Below are 22,168 nucleotides of genomic sequence, written 5' to 3'. Positions count from 1 at the left end.
ATATAACACCCAGTGTTCATCCCATCAAGTGCCCTCCTCCATGCCCATCCTCCAGTTACCCCATCCCCCGCACACCTCCCCTTCCCTAACCCTTTGTTTCCCAGAATTAGGAGTCTCTCATGGTTTGTCTCCCTCTTTAATTTTTCCCACTCAGTTCCCCTCCTTTCTTTTATGATACCTTTCACTATTTCTTATATTCTACGTATGAGCGAAACCATATGATTGTCCTTCTCCGACTGACTTATTTCACTTAGCATAATACCCTCCAGTTCCATCCATGTTGAAGCAAATGGTGGGTTTAAAACAAGCTAGATCTAGTTTGAATGCCTGAGGAAAGAATATTTAAGCTGACACCTGAAATTTAAACAGAGTTGTCTAGAAAAAGTTGGAGAGAAAACCATTCTGGTTAGAGGGAACAGCACGTGCCAATGTCCTGATAGAAGGATATTTAATGTCTACTATCCCAGAGTAACCCAAACTTATTTGAGGATCAGCCCTTTTTTATTTTTCACTATTAACCTCCCATACAACTGGTACTCTATAAAATGAACTTTAAAATGCTTTGCTACTATGTGGATTAATAAATTTTTATTTCTGTTCCTTCAAATAATAACCTTACTGTGAAATTTAATTAGATACTTGAGTCTATTCATCAAAAACAACCATTGAAAATACAATGACTACTAGGTTAGCCAGAAGAATTTCTAATTAGTTTCCACTACTTTTCCTGACCTCCCAAAGTAGTTATTGATGAAGCTGTTACTGGGAGGTCCATTCCCATCAGTGAATGGATGGGTTTACACCTCCAGGTAAAGAAGTTCTGTTTTATCTCCCCAGAGACAAATATAGCTATTGGTCTGTCCAGTGATAGAAATAGAACGAGAAGAAAGGTTCAATTACTTGGGTAATAAGGCTGATAAGATAGGTCAGTGGCCTTGCTTACCACTGTCAAAATCTCAGCTCTCAGCTTGTCCATCTTGCAAATGTGTGTCTGGCCCCATCCAGATGAAAAGAATAGGGTGTCTTCCTGGGTGACTCATACAACCAAGTTCTATCTCTCAGGAAAATGTTCTATTCAAAAGTCTGTCTATAATAATTATTGTTTAGAAGAGGAGAAATGAATCTCTTTGACAAATAGAGTTTCACCAGTAGCAATTTTAGGCTAACAACATAGTCAAACTTTTGGTTTTCTCATTTTATCTGGGAAATTCCAAACTCTATCTCAAACTATGTAAGTAAGCATCATAACTCAGTGAGGCACAGATTGATCATGAATGGCCAAGTCTATGGAGGAAGGCTAAGTGACAGAGACCTTTCACACACACACAAGATGAAATTTTGGAAAATAAGTATTGAATTTACCTAAGCTTAGCTGGAGTAAGTCTACATAAGGCTCCAATCAGAAGCTAATTCCAGGGTCAGGACCCAAGATCCAGATGTGGGTCAGATGTGATGGTTGCCCAAACGAGTCATGAGTGAGAGTATCCCAAGGATTAGTTAGACCCTAAAGAGTCCTGAGCCAAAGCTTGTGTTTAAAGGATAAACTAGACACCCAAGCAAATCAAAGAAACATTATAAAGACTGGAACAGAAGAAGGACAAAGATCAGTGGTTGTAATGAAGCAAGAGGATCCAGAACAATTTTTGCAAATCTGGCTAGAATGCCTAAGTTTGTTTTATATTGTCTAATGGATAGATGATAAATCCAATTTAAATACCCAGAATCAGTTTGGACATGGCAGCAGTAAAACTGTTTTCTGATTATCATTTCATGTGATTGATTAGGAGTGGCTCATTTCTGTATGCTTTTAGGATCTGTTTTGTTCCCTTATTTTAAAACTTCCAAGTCTTGAACACCTATGATGGTTGCATAGGCAATAATTAAACAAGAGTAGCGAGTATATAAGTTTACATTGGGAATACACAGTAATCAGGTTGCCTGGCTGTGCCAAGATTTCCTCCTAGCTGTCCATGAGTCCTACATTGCCAGTTTGTGGTTTACATACCCATTTAAGCAACACAAATGGAGTCATCTGTTCTTTTCTGGTCTTCAAGAGCCTTTTCCTCCTCAGGGACCCAGCAGGAGGTAGTCTCTAGGCATCAAATTATAACAATCAATAAACCACAAGCAGCATGGCTCATTTAGAAACAGAGACACAGCATTTTGCTGGAAGAAACAGTGATTACTTACCACAGGTCCAGAGAATCGTGGTGTTTATTAGAGAGCAAAAATGTGGGATTCAACATGACCAAATGCTAAACTATCCCTTGGCCCTCAAACTTGTCCTTTTGGTGACTCCCATGTAGGCGAATGGTACACCAAAATACCCAAGCCAGAATCTTGAAGACTATTCTAATTTTTTCTTCCTCCTTTTCTTCTCCCTCAGTGCCAACATCTACTTAGAGATTAAGACCTATAGTTCTATTTCCTTACTCTTTGTATAATCTTTCCAGTGCCACAGGTTTACTTCAGGCTCTCATTGGACTTCTGTTTCTCCTCCCTTTTAATTCATTTTCCACTTGGCAGCCAGAGTGATCTCTCTACATTGCCTACAGAGGACTAATTCAGTGAAGGAATTCTATAAAATGTTCTTCTGCTTGATAAATGCTGGGGTGGATTGACTTCATAAAAACAGTGAAATAGCACCCTATCCCAACTGTCAGGTAATCAGTGTCCCGAGTATCTGCACATTAAACATAGTAGATATTCAGTAAATATTCATTCAACAATGATTAAATAGGCAGTATGGTATATGGAAAAGCACAGACTCCCCCAAGAGAGCAAGGTTCAAATCCCAATTTTACCACTTCTAACTGAGTAACCTCAGGAAAGCTACCTGATGTACCTGGGCTTCAATTATTTTCAAACTGCTCTCAGTACCTGCCTAGCAGGTTTGTTGTGAGGATAAGTGAAATGTGCTTTGAGAACCTGGCCAATGAGTACTTTGCAATCAAAAATAACTCAAATCCTAACTGTATTAAAAACAAATAAATTGACAGAACAAAAACATGTCATTATTAGGCATCACCTATACAGGGTACTTTATAAGGAAAATTGAGGATTTGTGACCTCTGGCCTCCAAGACTTGAAGCCTACATTGCATATCTCACCTCTATTCAGAACATCAGTCAAAGGACATTTACCCAGGGCTCATCACTCAACTGGAATTCAAAAGCTTTCCAAAAATCTAAGATGGAAATCTAACAGTGAATTTAACATGAGGATACTCCAATATCAAATAAGGATTTTATAGTTTCGAAAGTTTAGTTTGATTTCCAGGTGAAATATAAATCCCTGTTGGAGTTAGACTGTATTAGGTAAAAATCAAATGGAAGATTTTAGAATTTGCCTTCCAACTTTGGTGAGTCGTTATTGTCTAGACAATAGACATTCTAGACAAATGGATGCAATGACACAAGAAGCATGATGCAGTCATTCTTCCCAGAGTTAATTACATATGATCCTGCTAATGGTTGGGAATGACACTAGTGAAGGAGAAGGAAATCACTTAATTTTGCAATCATTTTAAGAGTAGGACAGAAACTTAAGGACCATTGAGTCTATTGAGTCTAATCCTTTCTTTCTCTAGAGAATAGCCTTGAGCCCTGAAAAATTAAAGTATCTGCCTAAAAAGGTAATGGCCATTCTGAGACCAAGAGCCCTCATCTCCTGACTCTGTCTAGAACTCCTCCCACTGAGAGCTGTGCAGAACATTTGTTTCTGTGACTCGGTGAAAAGCAAATCTTTATTCAGAATATTGAGATTTTTTTTTTTCCCCCTAAAGTGCCTCTTTCCTCAGTATCTCTCCAACATGAGATGTAAGTAGACTTCTATTTCTTTTCACAGCACATACTGTGGATAAAGTGTCTCAGATTCTTGAGCCCTGGAATGGCCTTTCTGTCTTACAACCCTGAAGTTATAAAGTTACGAAGTTAGAGATTATATAACTAATCTAAATTCTAAATGAAATAGATTATATACCTAATCTAAATTCTAATCTCAGTATCAGTTCCTACAGATCCTCCAAGCACTGGGAGGGAATTGCTATTTACCATTTGTGAAAAGTGCTCCAGGATTCTTGTATAAAAGATGGGATTCACATGTTCATTTTATTCACTCATTCATTTACCCAGTTGAGTCCTTAATTTTCACTTTTCTCATATGTGATTAATGTCTGTTTTTATGACTAGGCTGTAAGCTTTATGTGAGTAAAAATTAATTCATCTATCTTTACTATTCATTGCTCTATGTATTACACCTAGCTTATTTCTTGCCAGTGTAGATACTCAATAAAGGTGTGATAATGAATGGAAAAAAAATGAAATGAAAAAACAAAATCCATAGTCACTTTTTCAATCTCCTTTCATCAAATATATCAGATTCATCTGCAATAGGTTTCAGAAAATATACAGAGGAGGTAAAGACGTAGAAGAGAGACAGAGAGACTGGGAGCCAGGGGGAGTACAGAAGAGGCCCTTATAATTTCAGAACTCCTCAAGGAGAACCATACTTCATTATATGTTAAGGATAGTATATATCATACCCCAACAGCCTACTGGACTGACTTATATCATTGAATATACATGCATTGAGTAGAGATTGTGTTCATATTTGCAATTCACATAAGGAAGTTTCCTGAGTCCAACACCCATCAGCCCTTGATTGAATATCAGTTTCTCAGATAGATCTTACACCTGTAAAATTGGTAGAAAAGAGTGGTACAGGTTGAACCAATTCAGAGTGACTTTGATCATGAAGATAGAGCTCTTGCTGAAAGCTTGAGGCATAAGTCACTGTCAAAGCCTACCTCTTCACTCTGCCCACACAACCATGGGAGCTTCAATCTTCCTAAAGAGTAGCGAGGTGTGAAGTTAAAGAGGTTTGGACAAGCATTTGGGAGTCTCTGAAGCTTATCTGAATTAACCAAGCCTCCCAAAGCCATAAATCTCCAATGAAAGCTTCCAAGAGTGACATACTTCGTTGTGGGATGTCTCAGGGATTGGCCGCAGGCCAGAAGAAGAGCTGTGTGAACTGCAAGATAAAACCAACGTGTACATCGCCCTTCCCTCCTGGGAATCTCTCAGTCCCACTTTCAGGAGTATAACATTTGAGGATGTTGCTTGTCTGCTCAGAGCAGTGCTGCGTTGCACGATCATTACGGAGTCAGGATGGCCCTTGAATGTTGTTTTCTGTTTGTGGTCAAGTTTCTTATTGGATTGAAGAAGCCAGCATGAGCCAGGATATAAATGTGATTATTGCCATTTGTCCTAGACTCCTGGATTTTCTGTCTATTGTTTTTTCAGTGTGTCTAGAGACCACATACATACAAACTGTTAAGTTGCTTTTTTCAACGGCAGATTCTTGGGACCCTCCCCAGAAAAGTGAGTCAAAAATTTCTGTTAGGTCCTGGGAATCTGAAACTTAGCAAGCTCTCCTTAGGCATACTAATCTTTAGGCATAACATTTTCTTATCATCATTCCTTTAATGCAAGCCAATCATTTTGCAGAAGAGGACTGAGGCCCAGAGAGGTAGAATGAACTGCTTAATGTCTCATAGTTGGTTAACATCAGAGGCCAGGCCAGGACCCACCTCTGTGCCTTCTCAGATCTGTCCTTTTCACCACCACATCTCTAACATCATATCCTGGAGCATTCAGCATGGCATAGAACAAGTTCCTGCAGGGAGTTGCTCTGAGATGCTTACAGTGTCTCTGGAGCACGTAACATGTGGGAGACAAGAGATTTACCTGGGCAGATTGCATTCCAGTCTGCAGTCCACAGGAGTGCAGTCTCAAGGGTAAGCAAGAGGAAGGAGAAAGTAGCTCCGTGTCCTCCAGTTGTCCCTGTAGGCACCCAGAGTGCTCTTCTGCTCTATCTGTCCTTACTTTGTGCTCATAAAAGGATCTGTTTTTAGCCATTTATCCTTCTGTATAAATAAATTAAAGAGCTCTTATACTTGTATATGCCACTTAGCAGGTGCTATTTTCTTATTTGCTCTTGGAAGCCTTCCGGACTGTTACAGTGACAGCCTGTGGCACAACCCTCTGGTTTTGCCATGTCCACTCTGTGAAACTATATGTATTTGCAAATGCATCACCTGCACTAAACTGTGAGCATCTTGAGGGCAGGAGATATGTCTTTCATCTCTTTATACCCATTGCCAGCACAATTTCTAGTCCATGGTAGGTGATAAAGAAAGAATATATATGTGTCAAATAAATTCTTATAACAACCTAGAGAGTAGAGAGGAATTATCATCCCTACCTTACAGATGAATAAACTGGATAGAAAAAGGCAAAGTGATTTGGGAATGATTACACACTTGCCCAATGAAAGGGAAGACATTTGAATTAAATTACGAACGACTCCAAGAGTGCTGCTGTTTCTACCATTATCAAACCACTAGCACATTGACCCCAAGGTCAAGGTATTCCCTCCCTGGAGGTAATTACATCTTTAACCAATCTCTAATTTTGGAAAGGACAGTTTGATCTGGTTACTAGAAATGTAATGAGACAAATGCAAAGTATAAATTGAGAGCAGATTTGGAAGAAAAAGCAGCAGGTGACAGCAGGAGAGTCTAGAACCAGAAAAGCAGATTGAGTTAAATGGCGCTGACCAGAGTCTACAAGGGGAGCTCATGCTTTGGGATCTTCCTCCCACCAAGCACCTGGTCTGAGTTTCAGGATTAGAGGAAGTCCTGTCATTCTGGACATACAGTACTGAAAAGGAACACAGAGCACTCCCCCACTACATCTAAAATTCACGTCCCAGATGCTCTGTGTTTCCGCTTGAGGTGGGGATCAGTGAGTGAGGGCAGGCCAGGCAGGGAAAAACAGATGGTAGATGACTATGCACAGCCTCATTTACAGGGTCCGCTGGAATTAAAGATTTTATTTATTTATCCATGAGAGACACAGAGAGAGGGAGAGAGGCAGAGACACTGGCAGAGGGAGAGGCAGGAGCCACGCAGGGAGCCTGATGTGGGACTCAATCCCGGGTCTCCAAGATCAGGCCTGGGCTAAAGGCAGCGCTAAACCACTGAGCCATCTGGTCTGCCCTGCCCTCCACCCTCTTTTGTGCATTTTCTCCTGCTTCTGCTACACCTGAAGCCAGCTGAGGGCCCTCCTCCACTTTCATTGTATCGGAAGTATTAATCCCAAGGCAAGGGGGATCATATTCCATGGATCCCAAAGATTCCAGCACAATTTTCTCTCTGCTGCTGCTACTTGGTGCACGGATGCCTTAGTGTGTCAGTACCAATGCTGTGCCCTCTAGGGCGTCCAGACATTCCTGCTACTGCTGCCCCCACCATCCCTCCTCCCTCAGCCCACAAACAAAGCCTGTACTGCATGGAAGTGCATCTGAGTCCCTGGGACTGTATTCTGAGATTCTCAGTGCATCAAAACCATTCTCTCTGTTCTCTTGGCCTACATAAAACCCTGGTGTTTTGTGAAAACTGCTCTTTCAGGCTGCCTTTTTACTGAAAACCCCCTCCCTAGAATTCAGACATGAATCCATGGGGGTAAGGCCTGTGGAAAAACCTGAGTGATTGTCACCAGACTACTAGCCTTGCCCCATTCCTGTAAAATCCAATTCTTTGTTCCTGGACCCATTTTGTCAGCCTACTCTCTCTCCTCACCTTAGAGTCCCTCAGAAGATACTTGGGCTGTCATATGGACAGATTTCCACTAGTCCTACCCACCGTTCCAGCAAAGGTAGCTCTGCTTCCCAGCCCCATCAATTTATGGACATAGTCGAGGCCTCTGCTCTGCCTGTCACTTCTGGAGCTTTAACTACATGTTCATTTGAGAAACTCTCCCCTCCATCTAGATCATGCATATAACCATCTAACTGAATCCAGCTTCATTCTCAGTTCTACTATGAAGCCCTCTGTCGTTACTCAACGTGGCACTCTGCCCCCCAAAACACAGAAGTCCAAATCAGAGTATTCATGTCATAATGGAGGAGCTACTTTTAATTCTTAATTCTTGTCCTAACAGCTGGGTCAATATCAGATGGTTATTGCCAGATCTGCAATGAGCAATCACAGTAAAGTAATTAAAAGATAATCAAGGGAGCTTGGATCCTCTCCCCATGGACACGCTCAGCCAAGGTCTGCCTATGCCCAAGTCACAACCATCAAATAAACAAATATATGTTTGATATCCTTTTTGTAGATTATTAGAGTGCTGTATAAACCACTAAACCAATTTTGTGTTAAGGGTTGTCATTGTATTTTTACAAAAAAGAAGTGATCCCAAATACTAAATTATGGATGAAATTCTCACAAATTCCTAATCATGGCTGTCCTGAAATATGATTGTATGTATTTGCCAAAAATCTCCTTAAAATGATAGAATATTTCCTGATTTTCTAAAAGCTATGGTTAGGGATCCCTGGGTGGCTCAGCAGTTTGGTGCCTGCCTTTGGCCCAGGGCGCGATCCTGGGGTCCCAGGATCGAGTCCCACGTCAGGCTCCCAGCATGGAGCCTGCTTCTCTTTCCTCCTGTGTCTCTGCTTCTCTCTCTCTCTCTATGTCTATCATGAATAAATAAATAAATAAATCTTTAAAAAATAAAATAAATAAAATAAAAGCTATGGTTAGAAAACTGGTCTAGACTCAGTGAAGCGAGAACACAGTTTGGTTCGTACATTGTTAGCATTTAATTTTGATGGTCTCAATTTAAAATTCCACCTTCAAATGAACCCCTCCGAAGATTAATCATTCTGGGCAATTTTGAAGAGTTCTTATTATCAAAGAGAACATTAAAAATGTATATAAGTGTATTCTTCCCTGAGGGAGGTCAGATATCATGAAGTAATTGATTATTTTTTAAAAAATTTAAAGGACGCCTGGGTAGCTCAGCAGTTGAGCGTCTGCCTTCAGCTCAGGTCATGATCCAGGGATCCTGGGATCGAGTCCCTTAACGGGCTCCCTGCATGGAGCCTGCTTCTCCCTCTGCCTGTGTCTCTGCCTCTCTCTCTCTCTCTCTCTCTCTCTCTCTCTCTCTCTTTCTCTCTCTCTCATTCTCTCTGTGTGTGTCTCTCATGAATAAATAAATAAAATCTTAAAAAAAATGTTTTAAGGAAAGGAATGGTTAAAAAAGCTTTTCCATTGGAAAGGCACCTGGCAGGAGTATATTGTGAAGCTATGTGGTATGACGAGGGCCCTGGATGTAGAGAAATAAAGGCAAGTTCACAGCCTCATTCAACTCATGCTAGTTCTGCACTTGGGAATAAGCCGCCTTTCATTGCTTTATTGTATTTAGGATCATCTGTAAAAATGAACCCTTTTTCTTGGGGAAGGGAGAGCTTTTGTGAGGATCACCATGAGACAATGAACAATGGACTTTTAGCTCTCAAAAGTGTATAATTATACCTAACAAAAGAGAACAAAGGAAGTATTGCTAAATTAACCATGTATTAATAATTAAGAATTGTATTGCTTTAATATAATAGTCTCAGACTTTGGAACAGAAAGCTGAAAAAGGAATAAAGACGCAATGCCATGTAATTAGGGAATTCTGGATCTGAAAGGGACCTCACAGAACATTTGTTGCAATTCTCATTCCCCAAACACCCACTTTATAGAGAAGGAAACCAAGGCACAGAGGTTGAGAATCCTTCCCGAGGTCACACAGCACTACCTGCAGAGCTCAGACTAGAACTTAGCTCTCCTGCTTCCCAGCCCCTAGCAACTGTGACTGCAATCATTAAATTATGTCCATATCCCATTTTTGCATCCCTACACCCATCTCTACAATCACCAAAGCTTATTATCCAGTTCAATTGTCTCATTTCATAAAAATTAACAAGATGATAGCAACACCTTCCTTTCCCTTTGCAGTGTGTAGACAGGACAAAACATTCAGAGAACTGCCATCAATTTGACTCAGGGAGAGAGAGCTTTTTCATTCATTTATCAAGTATTTATCCGAATTTTTACTTGTGCCCAAGAATTGTGCTAAACCCTGATAAAAATCTGAGTGCTCAGAGGTTGCCTTCAAGTCGTGAATATAGGTCAGTGATGACCATGTATTCAGAGATGTTGAAGCAGATATAAAGTGAAAGCTTAGGGGATGGTATGACTAGGGAGCCAGGAGAAACTTGACAGCAAATTCTGCTTTACCTGAACAAATGACAAATTGACGGAGCTTATAAAAAATTAAAATTTGAGAAGTCAAGGGAAGAACAGATTTCTTTTACCCATGAGAATTGTACAGTGATCAATGGCAGTTATAGTTTTATGATCACAGTTTGGACAGCTCACCCATCCCCACCAGGAACTGGATCAGATTCTAACCCTGAAAACTCTGATGTCAAAGTCAGCCACACCTTAGACAACGCTCTTCAGTAGTAGGGTTACTGTGAAGGTTAAATGAGTTTGGCTATGTGAAGTGCTTAGAAAAATGCCTGGGACAAAGTACATGTTTAATAAATGCTGGCATCTCAGTACGGGAAAACCACTGAAAACTCATTTCTAAGTGTGGGTACATGAATGCAAGGGAGGAGGTGAAGAAAAGTGCACCAGTCACAGTTAACCAGAGAAACAGAACTGGTGGGAGATATATTTTAAGAGATTTATTGGAAGAAATTGGCTTACGTGGTTGGGGTGACTGGACAAGTCTGAAATCCCTAGAGCCTAGAGCAGGCCATCAGGAAGGGCAAGCTGGAACTCCTAGGCATAAGCTGGAGTTACAGTCCAAAGGCAGAATTTCTTCTTCCCCAACAAAACCTCAATTCTGCTCTTAAGGCCTTTCAAATGATTGTATCAGGCCCACCCAGATTATCAAGGAAAATCTTCTTCACTTTGTTTTTTAACAGCTTTATTGACATGTAATTGGTATGAAAAGAACTATACATACTTAATGTATACAATTTGATGAATTCAGACATATGCAAACATCCATGATACCATCACCACAATTAAACTGATAGACATATCCAACACCTCCCAACATGCCCTCTATCCTTTGTTGCAAAAACACTTAACATGAGATCAACTCTTTCAACAAGTCTTGAAGTACACAATACCATATTGTTAACTATAAGCACTATTTTTTACAGCAGATACCTAGAACTTATTCATCTAGCCTAACTGAAGCTTTATAACCATGAAACAACACCTTCTTGATTCCCCCACCCCCGAGCCCCTAGCAACTACTTTTGTATTCTCTGTTTTATGAGTTTGAGTCCTATAGATACCTCATAAAAGTAGAATCAAGCCATATTTATCTTTCTGTGACTAGCTTATTTCACTTAGCATAATGTCCATCCATGTTGTCACAAATATCAATATTTCCTTCTTTTTAAAGGCTGAATAATATTCCTCTGTGTGCGTGTATGTCACATTTTCTTTCTCATTCATCTGTCTGTGGACACTTGGGTTGTTTCTGTATCTTAGCTATTATGAAATAATGCTGCACTGAACACAGGAGTGCAGATATCTTTGAGATACTGACTTCAATTCTTTTGGATGTATACCCAGAAATGAAATTGCTAGATCATACAATACTTATACTTTTAATTGTTTAAGAAACCTTTAAACTGTTTTCCATAGCTACTACACCATTGAACAATCCCACCAACAGTGTACAAGAACACCAGTTTCTCCACATCCTTTTCAACAATTGTTATTTTTTTCTTGTGTTTTTTAAAATAATAACCATCCTAACAGATGTGAGGTGATATCTCATTGTAGTTCTGATTTGCATTCCCTGATAATTAATGATGTTGAGCATCATTTCATATACCTGTTGGCCATTTTTATATCTTCTTTGGAGAAATGTCTACTCGGGACATTTGTCCTTTTTTTTTTTTTAATTGGGCTATTGAGTTTTTGCTGTTGAGTTGTAGGAGTTCCTTGTATATTTTGGAAATTAACCCCTTATCAGATACATAGTTTGCAGATATTTTCTCTCATTTAATAAGATACCTTTTCATTTGTTGATTCTTTTTATGAATAGGGGCTTTTTAGTTTGACATAATCCCACTTGTCTACTTTTGGTTTTGCTGCCTATGCTTTTGGTCTCATAGCCAAGAAATCATTACCAAGAACAATGTCAAGAAGGCTTTCTCCCATGTTTTCTTGTAGTAGTTTTAACAGTTTCAGTTCTTATGCTTAAATCCTTAATCCATTTTGAGTTGATTTTTGTGTATAGAAAATATGGGGACCTAGTTTCTCTCTCTCTCTCTCTCTCTTTCCTTCTTTCCTTCTTTCCATTTGGATATCCAGTTTTCCCAACATCACTTGTTGAAGAGACTATTCTTCGTTGTACATTCTTGACACCTTTGTCCAAAATTGGTTGACCATACATGTGTGAATTTATTTCAGAGCTTTCTGTTCTTTCTCATTAGCCTACAGGTTTGTCTTTATGCCAATTTCATGCTGTTTTAATCACTGTAGCTTTGTAATATATTTTGGAATTACAAGTGAGATGTGTCCCATTTTGTTCTTTTTTAAGATTGCTTTGGCTATTCTGGGTTGACAGAATTCAACACTGTTTCATAATAAAATGCTCTACAAACTAGGTATAAAGGAATATATATCCAAAATGATAAAGGACATATATGACAAGTCCACAGATAATATCATAATGGTGAAAAATTGAAAGCTTTTCCTTTAAGATCAGGAACAAGATAAGGATGCCCACTTTTGCCACTTTTATTCAATACAGTACTAGAAATCATAGCCAGAGCAATTAGGAAAGAAAAAAGAAAGAAAGAAAATAAATAAAAATAAATTGGAAAAGAAGAAGTAAAATGATCTGGTTGCAAGTGACATGATTCCTATATGTAGAAAACCCCATAGACTCCACCAAAAAGAACTGTTAGAATACACAAATTCAGTAAGCTTACAGGATACAAAATCAACATACAAAAGTCAGTTGTGTTTCTATACACTGATAATGAACCATCCAAAAAGGAAATTAAGAAAACAGTCCCTCTGAAACTAATGATATACAATATGTTGGCTAATTGAATTTAAAAAAGAAAACGGTCGGGATCCCTGGGTGGCGCAGCAGTTTGGCGCCTGCCTTTGGCCCAGGGCGCGATCCTGGAGACCCGGGATCGAATCCCACGTCAGGCTCCCGGTGCATGGAGCCTGCTTCTCCCTCTGCCTGTGTCTCTGCCTCTCTCTCTCTCTCTCTCTCTGTGTGACTATCATAAATAAATAAAAATTAAAAAAAAAAAAATAAAAAAAAAAAAATAAAAAAAAAAAAAAGAAAACGGTCCCACTTACAATAGCATCAAAAATAATAAAATACTTAGGAATAAACTTAACCAAGGAGGCAAAAGAATGCACATTGGAAACTATAAAACACTGATGAAATTAAAGGAGACACAAATAAATGGAAAGACATTCCATGTTCATGTGTTGGAAGACTTCATATGGTTCAAAATACCCATACTCCTCCACGTGATCTATAGATTCAGTGTTATCGCCATCAAAATCCCAGTGGTGTTTTGTTGTTGTTGTTTTAACAGAAATAGAAACATGATCCTAAAATTCATATGGAGCCACAAAATTCCCCTTATTTTAAAGTCAACTGATTATGAACTGATCAACATTGTCTATAAAATAATTTCACTGCAAACCTAGATTAGTGTTTGATTAAATAACAGGACTGTAGCCTAGCCAAGTTGACATGTAAAAGTGACCATCACAAAAGGCTAATGAACAATAAGTTGGCATACCTTTCTTATAATGGGTTCCATACAAATGTAAGATAAGAACAGGATGGAGTAATGCAAACTCTCAAGACACATCTATCCATGCATTTCACAGGCAGAGCTAAAGACCCCAGAGACCATGCATGTGCGGCTGTCTGTGCAGCCTCTTGCATGGAAATAGTGAACAGGTTCTCTCTGTTGCTTGGTGTGTTCATTGATCTTCAGAGAATCCTAGTAGTTTATAGTTTCAATCACAGAATGGGTTTTTTTATACAGAGCAAACTAAGAAGACCTCAACTATGAATTTCTGCTTCCATTAAGCGGCTGTATGGGATAACAAAAAATGTATCAGCTTTGGCACCAGAAACCTGGATTCAGACTCATCTTCGTCACTCTCTAGGTGTCCAGTCAAGTCACTTAATCTCTCTAAGCCTGTGAATGACAATTACCTGTGAATGGTAATAATAATACTGATATTTCAAGGTTGTCATAAAGGATTTAAGACCATAAACCAAGGGGCATAGGTTCATAAAAGATGGTCAGTTAAGACAAGTTATGAACTTCTTTTAGTTCAAAGATTATCTAGTGTTAGCCGGGTGGTCTTGGGAAACTTACTTTACCTCTCTGTGCCTCTGTTTCCTCATCCATAAAATGAGCATAACAATAAATTGTTGCGGGGATTAAATGAGTTGAGAGATATATATTTTATACATAAAACAAAGTGCTCAGGACAATGTCTGGTATACAGTAAGCACTATATATGTTTTAATTACTATAATTTGCTATTCATGTGGCAGCTGGGAAATCAGGGAGCTGGGAAACCTGGATTTTAGTCCCAGCCCTGCACTGGGTGAACTCAAAGAAGCCACTTCACTTTTCAGCCACCATTTCCTTCTTTGTAAAATGAGGGAGTTGCTTGGATGTCTGTGGAGCTCAGACATCGTAAGATTGCATCCTAAACTCCACTGTGGGATACAGGGACTTGAGAAGCTTTCTGGCTCCTGGAGTCTCCAGCTGCTGATCTCTCACAGATCTGTCAAGGCTTCCTTATTGATTCACACCAAGAACCCTTTCTCCGTCTCAGTTTTTCTACAGGACAGTTGATCTGTTTACTTTTCACCCAGATGCATTCCTCTCTCAACCGCATCAGAGCTGTCACAAGCCAGCTCTGTGGCAGGGAGAGACAGGAAGAGTGTTTTTGTTTTTCTGCTTCACTGTGTCTTCCTTCCTTTAGGGTCCCTTCTGAAATAGGTCAAAACAGAATTCTGCGTCTGCCATATGAGAAATGCTAGCCAATCGAAGAAGCAGAGCCCATGTAAGCGGCAGGGCCTGCCCCTGGGAGGCCAGGACTAGAGTCCTGTCAAACCTGACTCACCCTGTAGCCCATGGAGGTTAGTGGTCACTCCTTTTCTGCCCCTGAGAGATGGCACATTACAAATGTCCTGAAATTTGCAGATGGCAGGTGGAAGGAGGGAAAGTAACTAACCACAGCATGACCTAAGGAACCTATGGGAGGACAAAAAAGGAGTGACGTGGTCTTTGCCTAAGATTCTGTGACAAACTGAAGTACTGTGTGCATCCCCTCTTGCTTTTTCTATATTCTACTATGACCAGGGAGGCAGGAAGAAGGGGATGCAACCTCTTTCCCAAGGCAGAAAAGAATTTAAATGGCTGCTTCACTTCTTTCCTCTCATGTGTTTCTGCCCTCTGCCTTTTTATCTGCTCCTCAAGGTAGAAGAGTATCTGAGTGTCAGTCTCAGGTGTCCCATGGCTGTATTCACTACCAGGCAGAGTTAAGAGCTGTGAACAGGGGCCCAAGGACCACCCTTCTTTCTTTCTGTGTCCAGGCCCAGGTCATACCTGTGTAAGGTGGGAGAGTCAGTAAGGAGGGGCTGGCAAGCAAGGAGAAAAACACCTGGTTGTAGTAACCACAGATCAACTGACAGTGTTCAACAATGTGGTATGTACAATGCACAGTCTGAGCGATTTTTCCAAATGGATGAATCATTGATTGGTTCCACTCTTCATTGTAATAAATCAGATAGGACTTTGTCCTACTCTGAATGAAAAAGGGGGTTCTCATCACTCCTACATACATCACATTGCTTAGCATTTCAACCAGAAAGAGCTAAGCCTTTCAATGACATTATTTTGCAACCTATACAACTCCAACCAATCTTAGCATCTCCGAGTTAGAAGAAAACGCAAAGAATATCCCACCAAATCCTCTATAACATTCTCTGCTTGACTCTCTCTACCACATTTTTTGGGCATAGTCTTCCAGTTTCTTCTTAAACATTTCCAACAATAAAACACTCACTCTTACGCAGTTAACTTTATTTCTGGACAGTTTAATTCCTGAGAAATTCTTTTATTTGTTACTTCTTTGTAACGTTCCTACAAAATTTGTTTTCCTTCTTTTGGAGTCCAACAAAGTAAATTGAAATACCTTTCCCTACGACAGCACTTTAAGTACTTAAATGGTTCTCAGACTGAGTTATGCTGTGGCAATCTCAGTGGCTGACAACAGCGGTGATTTATTTCTTGTAGATACAAATGTCCATCCTGGGTCATCGGGGACTCTGCTGTGCATTTCCCTCACTTGGAGACTCAGATTCACATAACAGATACAATCAGTAGTTTACTTTTAGCATCTATCAATTGAGTAAACATGTAGTGACCAAAAAGTTAGTGTAAGTTGAATGGTTTCAGCTGAATGATAATTCTAATTCTCCAACTTCCTGGGGTCAAAGATTCTTTCAAAATCTAGATAAGATATCTTGAGTTCTAACTCCATGTACTGTGGAAGTTGATACCCTCACCAGGGTTTTTGTGGGTTCCATTCCTAGGAGTAATCTGTCTGGCTCTCCCTCCACAGCCCTGTTCCCCTCAGTCTGCAATCCCTATGGGACATATCACAGTGCTCTCTGGTCTACTTGTCCCAAAACATGGACACAGCCCCTCACCTTTATTCTCCAAGTCACCACCAGCATAATGTTATGGGTGGCAGATTTACTAGAGTCTCAGGGATAACAGGAGAGGAGGAAGTAGAGAGGACACATGAGGGGAGAGATATCCAAACAACCTAACCTTGAAATTTAGACCTCACCATTTTCAAAGTTCCTTACTTGTCTCTTACCTCCTCCTACTCCAATGTCAGGTCTGTCTTCAGCCCTCTGATGAACCCTTACTAAACTTCTTCTCAACCCACACCCCTGGGTCCTATGTCTATGTCTCTAGTTGCAAAGGGAAAACTCAACTTGACATTACTTTATTCAGCAGAGCAGTTGAGCTCCTTTTGTTTTAACCTCTTCCATTTTGATTTATTCTAAGATAATCTCCTCCATAACCAAAGGACTTATGAATGTTTTCCATGCAAAAGAATTATCTACCATGGCCTCCATATTGAAAGAGAAAGCAAAAGTTGAGAAATTTGTTTTTCTCCAAGATGCCTCAAAAAAGGGGGCTCCTGGGTGGCTCAGTTGGTTAAGTGTCTACCTTTGGCTCAGGTCCTGGAATAAAGCCCTGCATTGGGCTCCCTGCTCAGCAGGGACCCTGCTTCTCCCTCTCTCTCTGCTCCACCCCTTCCCTCCTCCCCACTCATGCTCTCTCTCTCTTGCACACTCTCTTGTCTCAAATAAATATAATCTTTAAAAAATAAAAAAAAAACCAGATGCCTCAAAAAAGTTCTTTGCAAATACTTCTTAGCAAATGCTTTTCATTCCAAGCAACTTCATATTAAAATGAATTTAATTCATTTTACAGTATTTAAAATACTGTACACATGGATCATAAAGGGTGAATTTGGGGATATACAGGAAGTCACATCATGAAAGCCCTTAGAAGACCTTAGTTAGCCTATAAGCATTTTGATTTTAAGCAGGAAATGAGCCTGACTGGTGGATTATGGATGGTGGGGGGGAGGGGGGACACACTGGGGAGAGTAAGGAGACCAGACTGGTAATGCAGGTGACAGTGTTGGGGTCCAAACATAGTTGGGAGATAGAATGCACTGGAGTTGATGTGGGAGCAAGGGGGAGTGGAATATCAGGAATGACACTCAGTTTTCTCCTTGTAGCAACTGGATGAGTGTTGGTGCAATTCACCATGGCAGAAAATTAAAAGAGCAGGAATGAATTCACGGAGGAAATCATGTTTCATTTTGGACACATTTCATTTTAGGTCTGGGTCATCTCACAGGACCAGAGAATAGATTCAAGTCAGGTTTTTCAGACAGGACTGGCCAATGGGATCTGCATACTGAGGAAGGACCAGGCCACCTCTTAGAACCCGAATGTTCCAGAGGAAACTTTGCAGTAAAAGTTCTCCTTTGCTGCCTTGGTCTTATTTGAGATCTGAGACTTCGTCAGTGCAAATCACTAGCTTAAGATCTAGAAGTTGTATCCACAGTGCCTGAGACCCTACTCCACAACCTGCACCCTGGAAACAAAATGCAGAACTCCTTCTTTGCCTAAGAATATGTAACCAAACAGAATGATGGCTACTGATTTAATCTGAGTCACTCTACAGAGTGTTGGTTGGGAGCCCAGAATTTAGCCTTAATATTGTTAGAGCCCTCATGTTAGAAGCAACCATCTCATGTGTGAGGGGTGCCTGATATTTACCAGTGTGACTTATCTGTCACTGTTTTCCATATGGGTACAGTTAAAGACTTCACTTATTTGCCTTCTTACTCATTATTGTTAGCATTGCCCTTTTGCCTTCAGAAAAAAATAAAATAAAAAAAGAAAATGTGACTAATATGGTCCTGTTCAAATCATTAAACATGAGCTACAGATAATGGAGTCAGGCATGCGTTTCCACCTGTAGACCAGGGAGGCTTTGCTGTGTAGAAAACACTGGAAGTGGAGTTAGGACATCTGCCTTCACATCCCAGGTTCCCATTCACTAGATGGTCCTTTGGTGAGTCACTCATATCCTTTTGGTCCTGTTAACCTTATCTGGAAAAATGGAAAGATTATTAGTCACTGTTGAATCACAGTGACTAGTTTGAGATTGTGGCAATAAGGCTAAGTGAAGACTCCAGAAATCACTGGGAATGAGCTCTTACCACTTACAACAACATAGATGGATGTAGAGAGTATAATACTAAATGAAATAAGTCAGAGAAAGACAAATACTGTATGATGTCACTCATATGTGGAATTTAAGAAACAAAACAAAGAAGCAAAGAGGGAAAGAGAGAGACAAAGCAAGAAACAGACTCTTAGCTGTAGAGAACAAACTGATGGTTACCAGAGGGGAGGAGGTGGGGATCGGGATAGGTAAAATAGATGAAGGGGATTAAGAGTACATCTATCATGATGAACACTGAGTCATGTATAGAAGTGTTGATTGCTATATTGTACACCTGAAACTAATATAACGCTGTATGTTAACTACACTGGAATTAATATTAAAAATCTAATTAAAAAATTATAGAAACCAAAGGCATACTACATTCCACATGCCACAATCCTAGAGTGCTGGGCTTTTGTTCCAGACTAGGCATCTCTTATCAGTTCTTCCTCATAAAGTTTGCACTGCCTTCAGCTACTGTGAATGCATTCTTAATTTTAAAAAAAATGATACTTCTTTCTCTTGCAGTGCATAGTATGGGACTGGGACTCCAACGGCAAACACGACTTCATTGGAGAATTCACCTCAACATTCAAGGAGATGAGGGGAGCAATGGAAGGGAAACAGGTAGGTGGTAAACCACACATGGCATTTCCCCCAGACACTTCTCTCATGATGCATCCTGAGCACCCATTACACATGGAGCACCTAGAGAGGAGATATCAATATTTGATTTCATGTAATGAGTAGGGAGCATGGTGAGATTTGAGTATTTAGATTCTCATACTAACTTAACCCAAAGCAACTAGTGTGACCTTGCAGAAGACACTGCTCTAGTGTGGTACAGCTTCTCTATCAGTAAAACAGAGGTCAGATGAGAATGTTTCTAATTTCCTTTAGCTGTGTAATCTTGGACAAGTGACTTCACCTCTCTATGCCTCAGTTTTCTCACTTAAAAAATGAAGGTGATGGGGCACCTGGATAGTTCAGTGGTTGAGCATCTGTTTTGGGCTCAGGTTGTGATCCCAGGGTCCTGAGATCAAGTCCTGCATCAGGCTCCTTCCAGGGAGCAGCCCTCAACAAGTAACTAATAGGGGTTGAAGTATAAATACCCCAGCTCCCTTGACCCTGCGGGGTGCAGAATTCTTAGTGCACGTTCTATGCAGTTTTCTAGAGTTTCCCAGCAGCAATGAGCCCTGGTTGCCCACAGTAACTGACTTGCACACCTCTGTGGCAGCCTCTGCCTCTCAACTCGCCACTCCTCGGTTGGTGCTTCCTGGTATTGCCTCCTAAATAAACTACTTAACACTTAAATCTTTGTCTCAGGGGAACTCACCCAAAATACCTGACATTCTTACTCTGGGAAAAGAGTGACAGCTGAGCATTCAGTAGCTTTGAGAAAGCTCTTTCTCTTAGAGATAAGATCCTATACCTGGCCAGCTCAGAAATGCTGATAACAGGGATTCCTGGGTGGCTCAGCCGGTTATGGCCTTTGGCTCAGGGCATGGTCCTGGAGTCCTGGAATTGAGTTCCACATAGGGCTCCCTGCATGGAGCCTGCTTCTGTTTCTGCCTCTCTCTGTGTGTGTCTGTCATGAATAAATAAATAAAATCTTAAAAGAAGAAAAAAAGAAATGCTGATAACAGAGGATGTCACAACTCACTTTTCAGGTCTCTTCTTTCAGATATTAAATAAGGTCAAAATATACCTAGGCTTAATGGGAATAAACTAACATTCTTTAGAACTGGAAGCTTAATCTGAATCAGACCATTGTTCAAGTACTTATAATTGGTCTAGAAAATCAAGGGCAACTTTCTACATAGCTCCCACAGAACCTGTCATATAATGCTCTATTAAATATCTAGTATTGCAAGCAAGGTGTGAAACATGGGGAGAACTCTACCACAAGCAGGCATGCAGTTTCAGGGCCACAGTCAAAACCAACACTAAATTGGGACACCTGGGTGGTTCAGTCTGTTAAGCATCTGCCTTCGGCTTAGGTCATGATCCCAGGGATTTGACTCTATCCCATGTGGTCCTGCAATCAGGCTGCCTGCTCAGTGGGGAGTCTGCTTCTCCATCTCCCTCTGCCAGTGTCTCATGCTCTCTCTCTCTCTCTCTCTCTCTCTCTCTCCCTCTCTCCCCTCTCTCTCCCCTTCTCTCTCAAATAAATAAATAAAATCTTAAAAACAAAAAACCAACACTAAATTATAAGTGAAGTTTCACCCGGGATAACAAGATAGTCAGAGAAGTGGTTGGTCTGTTGAACCAGGCCCTAGTGAGCTAATAAATCAATGAGTTATTGATACCCTGTATTAGAGTTTAAAAAGTTTCACAAAGTTGTGTCCTGTTTTCCTCTATAAGCAGAAATAGCCAAATCAATAAATGGGGGGAAATTTCATCTTTAGGTTCCTGAGAGGGTATTAAAAGTAAAATTATAGCATGTATTATAACTGAAGAACACCAAAGTCTGATGCTTTGAAACAAACAGACATGAATCTTTAAGTCCCACTGAGGAAATGAATCTTTGCTATGCTATGTACTTTTCTGTATCACTGAGATACCAGAAAGATTTTATTTAGTCCAATCATTCAGCCCCTTTTGGGCACATTTTCACTGTGGGAAATGTTCTCTTATTTATTGATTCTACTAGTATTTATTATGGAACTAAGTGCCAAGCTCTAGGTGTGTCATGACTGTGGATCAGAGTAAAATATAAACATGAATCAAACAGAAAATTAAGATGTAGTTATAGTCTGTGACAAATGCTATAAAAAACTGAACAAGTTTAGTATAAAGGTATGGTACATGGTACTGGGAAGATAATCTAAAAAGGCAGCATTTAAGTTGTAGTCCCTTAAAGATGAGAAGAAGCCAACCATGTAACAAGCAAGGGACAAGCATGTAGGCTGAGGGAATAGCATTATAAAGTCCTGAGGGAGGAAAGAGCTTGGTGTGATTAAGGATATGGAAAGAGACTAGTATATTTGGAGTGGATGAAATGTGGTCAAAGACAAAGGCAGGGGCCAGAAAAAGCACATTCTAATAGTTTGAAGAAAGGAGTTTGGATTTTCTTCTAAAAGTGATGAGAGACAGCTTTGTGCTAGGACAGGAGCCACTAGCTACATGTGAGTGTTTTAGTCTTAATTAACTAAAATTAAGTTTCAATTTCAATTCCTCAGCCACACTAGTCACCCTCCAAGTACTCCATAGTCTCATGTGTCTAGTGGCTTCAATATTGGTTGGTACAGATATAGAATATTTCCATCATTGCAGAAAATTCTACTGGACAGTGGTGCGAAGAGGTTCCGGCTAGAGAATAACATGACTAGTTTTAACTTTTAAAAAAATGCCTCTGGCCACTGTGTAGATAATCCATTAGAGAGAGAGACAGAAGATAGTGAAGCAGATC

At 40.1% G+C, this 22,168-nt stretch overlaps 1 protein-coding gene across 5 annotated transcripts in view; it reads left to right on the top strand.

Moving 5' to 3' along the window:
• The window catches only part of CPNE4 (copine 4), a 493,898-nt gene that overhangs the window by 428,978 nt on the left and 42,752 nt on the right, over window positions 1–22,168 (top strand). For all 5 annotated transcript variants that reach the window (XM_041733665.1, XM_041733664.1, XM_041733667.1 and 2 more), the window contains one exon: window positions 19,285–19,383. In XM_041733665.1, the coding sequence (XP_041589599.1) occupies window positions 19,285–19,383 (99 nt within the window). The remainder of the gene's footprint in view (window positions 1–19,284; window positions 19,384–22,168) is intronic.

Source organism: Vulpes lagopus, chromosome 19, assembly GCF_018345385.1.
Source record: "Vulpes lagopus strain Blue_001 chromosome 19, ASM1834538v1, whole genome shotgun sequence".
Taxonomy (NCBI): Eukaryota; Metazoa; Chordata; class Mammalia; order Carnivora; family Canidae; genus Vulpes; species Vulpes lagopus.
Note: the sequence above shows the minus strand (reverse complement) of the source record. Positions and strands in the feature narration are given on the sequence as shown.